At 62.2% G+C, this 4,852-nt stretch overlaps 1 protein-coding gene across 2 annotated transcripts; it reads right to left on the reverse strand.

The window, feature by feature from the left end:
• Window positions 1–276: 276 nt before the first annotated feature.
• Window positions 277–4,530, reverse strand: GNG8 (G protein subunit gamma 8). 2 transcript variants are annotated; one of them, XM_008509442.2, is made up of 3 exons: window positions 2,272–4,530; window positions 950–1,035; window positions 277–466 (listed from the first exon to the last, which is right to left on the reverse strand). In XM_008509442.2, the coding sequence occupies exons 2-3, from the start codon at window positions 1,031–1,033 to the stop codon at window positions 338–340; spliced, it is 213 nt and encodes a 70-aa protein (XP_008507664.1). In that variant the 5' UTR covers window positions 1,034–1,035; window positions 2,272–4,530; the 3' UTR covers window positions 277–337. The 2 variants fall into 2 exon arrangements, with proteins under 2 accessions (XP_008507664.1, XP_070489155.1); XM_070633054.1 differs by having other exon boundaries at window positions 2,190–4,530.
• Between the last annotated feature and the right edge of the window lie 322 nt (window positions 4,531–4,852).

The following is a 4,852-nucleotide window of genomic DNA, read 5'->3' on the forward strand; positions in this document are numbered from 1 at the left end:
CATTCAGGGGATGAAAAAGGTGGGACCAGCACCCGGGCTCCTAGAATCTCCAGCCCAGGAGGGAGCAGAGGAGCGAGGCCAGCTGAGGGTTGCGGCCCGCTGGAGTCCACAGTCTTCACCCCATTACCTCCTGGGTGCTGAGACACCCAGGACATCCTCACCCCCACTCCTCCACACTCCACACGCACTCAGAAAAGATGAGAAGGAACACAGGTTCCCCCACGGTGGCCCCAGGCTCTGCGCGTGCCTCAGTTTCCCCGACAGCACAGGAACCAACACAGTCACCACGTTTATTGGATTCATACTTTGGCAGGGGAGGGTAGGCTGTCGGGAAGGCTCAGAGCAGGACGCAGAAGAGGCGCTTGTCGCGGAAGGGGTTCTCTGCGGCCGGCACCGGCGTCACCAGCGGGTCGTCTTTAGCGTGCGTCTCGCAGAACGATAGGAGCTCGGCCGCCGCCTGCGACACCTGCGGGCGGCCGGGTGAAGTCCACGCCCCGCCCTGCCCCAGGCCCCGCCCAGTTCCCGGCCCCGCCCCCATCAGGCTCCGCCCCGCCCAAGGCCCCACTCTAGCCACGCCCCTTATCAGGCCCCGCCCCTGTCCGGGCTCCCTCCCCTTGTCCGGCACCGCCCCTTTCCAGGCCCCGCCCCACCGCAGGCTCCGCTCTGCCCCAAGACCCCACCCTAGCCACGCCCCTCATCAGGCCCCGCCTCTGTCCGGGCTCCCTCTCCTTCCCCGGCCCCGCCCCGCCCCAAAGCCCCGCCCCTGGGCCCCTCCCTAGGTCCGCCCCTGTCCGGGCTCCCGCCCCCTGTCCGGTCCCGCCCCGCCTCGGGTCCAGCCCTGTGGCGCAGGGGATCTTCCCACCGCGGCTCCGGGCCCCACCCGCCAACCCCGCCCTGTCCAGACCCGAGCCCCAGAGCCCCCGCCTTCCTCCCCTCCCCGACCCAGCACCTTCATGCGGTCGATGTTCACCTCCAGCTTCAGCTGTTCCACCGTCTTGCGGGCCTCCGCGATCTTGGCCATGTTGTTGGACATGGCTGCGGCGGGGAAGGGGTTAAAAGCCGGGCGGGAGTAGGGGTTCACGGGGTGGGCAAGTCTGGATCCCCAGGTAAGGGTGGCGGTGGTGGTGGGCCCTAGTCACAGGGATGTGGGTGGAAGGGCGCACGGATGGGGTGCCCAGAGGCGGGTGGAGGAAGGGACAGGAAAACAGAGGGAAAAGGGGAGAGACGAAGAGACGCACAGATGAGGGACCAAGAGGCAGGCCGAAGGAGGCACAGATGAACAGGGAGGAGAGAGGCAAGAGGAGGGATGGAGGGGTGCACAGATGGGGTACCCAGAGGCAGGTGGAGGAGGGAGGAACAGAGAGAGGCAGGAGGGAAGCACAGATGAGAGGCTGAGAGGCAGGTGGAGGGAGCGACAGAAGGACAGGGCCACAGGTGCTGGATCAGGATCCAGGTGTCCTCAGCCCCCGGTGACAGGGCACCAGCCAGGAGGGGGGCCCTCCCCAGGCCAATTAGCAGAGGCTCCAGGGAGAACAAGGAATTAAGATCACGGCGGGAGGGGCGCAGAGGGGGCCTCATTAGGGCCGAGGCAGCAGCTGCCCCCTCCGCCCCCCTCGGGGAGCCCCCCCACCCCAGCCGTGGCCACCTCAAAGACTCCTCTGCTCATTAGCAGCTGGAGACAGGGCTGGGGGGATCCAGGAGGGCCCAACCCAGGCATGACTGGGAGAGGGGCAGAGAGGATGGAGAGAGGGACAAATGGAGGGGCAGAGGGGGACATAAGTGACAGAGGGAGAGAGTGAGGCATAGAGGGAAAGAGTCGGAGGAGGTAGAAAGAGAGATGGAGAGATTGGGGGATGAAGCGATGGAGGGAGTAGAGCGGGACAAATAGAGAGGCAAAGGAAGGGACAGATGATACAAGGGAGAGGAACAAAGGGGACAAAGTGACAGAGGGGGGATAGAGAAGGGGAGATGGAGGGGTGCAGGGGAGATGGAGAGATGGGGTGGAAGAGGACAGAGAGGGACAAATGGAGGGGTAGAGAAAGGGACAGTGATAGACGGGGAGAGAGAGGCACTGGGGGGTAAAGGGACAGAGGAGAGAAGGGACAGGGGACAGACAGAGGGAGATGGAGGGACTGGGGGAGAAACAGGTTGACGGAGACGCAGAAGCGTAAAGTCATTCATTCACTCACTCATTCGTTCATTCCCAGGCAGACAGCCAGTGACCGGATGGGGCAGAGGGACCCGCTGTTGGGGCAGGACCGGAGCTCCTACCTGTTGCTGCTCAGGGCTGGGATGGCGGGCTGGTGGCAGAGGCTGGGAGGCAGCCTTTGGGTCCCCCCGCCCCAGCTCCGCCCCGCCCCCTCCCCTGGGGCGCAGCCCCTGAGGACCCGCCTCCTCCCGCTGTCTCTACCGCTGGGTCTGTCTCTCTGGGTCCTCCGTCCATGTCTGTCTGTCCCACTCTTTGTCTTTCCGTTTCTGTGTCTCTGTCTCCTCCGCTCTCTGTGTCTCTCTCCATCTCTCTCCCAGTGTCTCCTCTCCATCTCTCTCTGTCTCTGTCTCTCTCACACACATGAAAAGACAGCCTCCCGAGGTGTGCCCCACGCCCTGCTGCATTTATGCCACAGCCACACAAATCCCTCCTGTGTGTCCCGCACGGGCTCTTGCTCCATCACACATGCTCTCTCCCACCCTGTTACCCCCATCACCTCGGTGTCACCCCATCTCAGACGACCCCTCTCAGCACACAGGCTCACACTCGTGGTCCTTTGCATGGAGATGCACAATATCTCGCTGGGTCCCCCAGTCTCACAATCTCACAATCAACCTGTGCTCAACACACAACCTCTCACAGCGCCACAGTCACACGGGCTCTCAAAATGCCACCCACAGTCCCTCACAACCTCTCACAGGGTGGCACATCATCGCCAATGACATCTCGCACAACCACCATCAGATATGCCATCCAGAGTGTCAAGGGTGCAAACCAGTTCCGCAGTGTCACACACGATCTCTCAAGATGTCACACACGTTGCCATGAATGGAGAGTTCCTTCTGTCTCACACCCTATCACAGCCTCACACACGCTTTCTCAGTGTCTCACACGAGGACCTGTCATTTCCCGGGCTGCCTCTGTGTCGAGCAGTGTCACATTTTTGGTAGTATGACACAGTAACACAGTCACATCTCCACTGACTCCCACAAACAGGCACACTCATTCTTGCACAATCTCTCGTTGTCACACACATTCCCTCACACAGAGTCACACAGTGTGCCCCCACACACTGTCACATACAGGATCTCTTGCTCAGCCTCACTCAGTCTGTCTCACACACAGCCATCGCCCACACACAGCAATCTCCCGGTGTTGCACACTTACACACACAAGGTCTCTCTCTCTCACTCTCATCTCTGAGTGCCCTGCACAGTTGCACACTCTCTCACTCACCGTCGCAACACTGTCTCAGCATCCCACGCGATCTGTGTCACACACAGTCACACACGGTTCCTCACAGATCATCAGTGTGGCTGACACCTAGTGTCTCACACTCACACAGCCTCTCTGTCACACCCAGTCCTCCAGGGGCCTCTCACACCGCCTTCTGACACCATCTCTTGGTGTCACCTTCATTCATAATTACTCTCTCTAATACAGCATCTGCTCACGTGACACACACAGCGCTCATGTCCTCACCACGTTGCACGCTCTCACAATCTCCCACTCTCCCCTATGTCTCTGGATGTCACAAACTGTCTCCTAAATAGTGTCCCAGGCACACCCGACGTCACAGTGTCACACACAGTCACCTCTACGTCATCTCTCTCATCTCACATACACAGTCACACACACGCATCCTCAAGGCGCAACACGATTTCCCACAGTCACACGCAGTCTCTGATTGTCACACAAAATCTCACAAGCTCACGGAGCGGCACACCACCTCTGGCATCACGCGCAACCCCACAGTAGCATGCGCTCGCACAGTCCCCTGGGGTTACACACCAGCTCCGGGACACCCTCAGCGTCCCTCCTGCACCCACTCCGATCTCTGGCCTCTCCGGACCGCCCCGTGCCAGCCACACGGGGGCGCCCGCGGCCCGCCGAGCCGCCCACCCCGCCGGCGCCGCCGAAGCCGTCTGAATGAGTGGACCCAGGGAAGGCAGGGCGCCCCCGCCGGCCGGCGGGGGACGCAGGCGGCAGAGAGGGACAGAGACAGAGAGAGGCGGAGGGGCTAGAGGGAGAGACCTGAAGATGGACGGGGACGCAGAGAAATTCAGAGAGAGGGGGAGATGCGGGGAGAGACGCAGAGAGAAAGAAGGACACAGAAATCTGGAGAGAGACATCTAAGCACTCAGGGAGACAGAGACAGAGGACGGCAGAGAGACACAGAGACACGCAGGGTGCAGGAGAGACACACGGAAATGTAGCAGTCAGAGACAGGGACCGAGAAACACGGACACCCAGATGCAGGCAGACAGCAGACCCGCAGAACGCGCCTTCCGCGGGGCACAGGTCTGCAGAGGCGCGTCCCAGGGGCGTGGCCTCGGGGGCGCGTTATCTCAGGGGCGTGGTCTTTGGAGGGGGCGTGTCCTGGGCGGGGCCTCTGGAGCGCGTTCGAAGGGGCGTGGTCTTTGGTCGGGGTTTTGAGGGGGCTTGTCTTGGGAGCGGGGGCGTCTGGGCACGTTCTCGGGGGCGGGGTTTTGGGCGGGGTTTTCTGAAGGGGCGTGTCATGGGCGGGGCCTGGGGGCCGTGTGCCCCGAGGGGCGGGTCTTGCGGCTGGATCCCGAGACCGGTGGCGGAGGGGCGGAGGCTGGAGCCCTGGGAAGAGGCGGAGGTGGGGGAGGAGCGTCTCTA

This window comes from Equus przewalskii, chromosome 9 (genome assembly GCF_037783145.1).
Source record: "Equus przewalskii isolate Varuska chromosome 9, EquPr2, whole genome shotgun sequence".
Lineage (NCBI taxonomy): Eukaryota > Metazoa > Chordata > Mammalia > Perissodactyla > Equidae > Equus > Equus przewalskii.

Bases quoted from the DNA above. Each gene is read 5' to 3' on its own strand.
- GNG8 (XM_070633054.1), bottom strand. The intron at 467-949 runs GTGCTGGGTCGG...GGCCGCCCGCAG, and splicing joins TGAACATCGACCGCATGAAG to GTGTCGCAGGCGGCGGCCGA.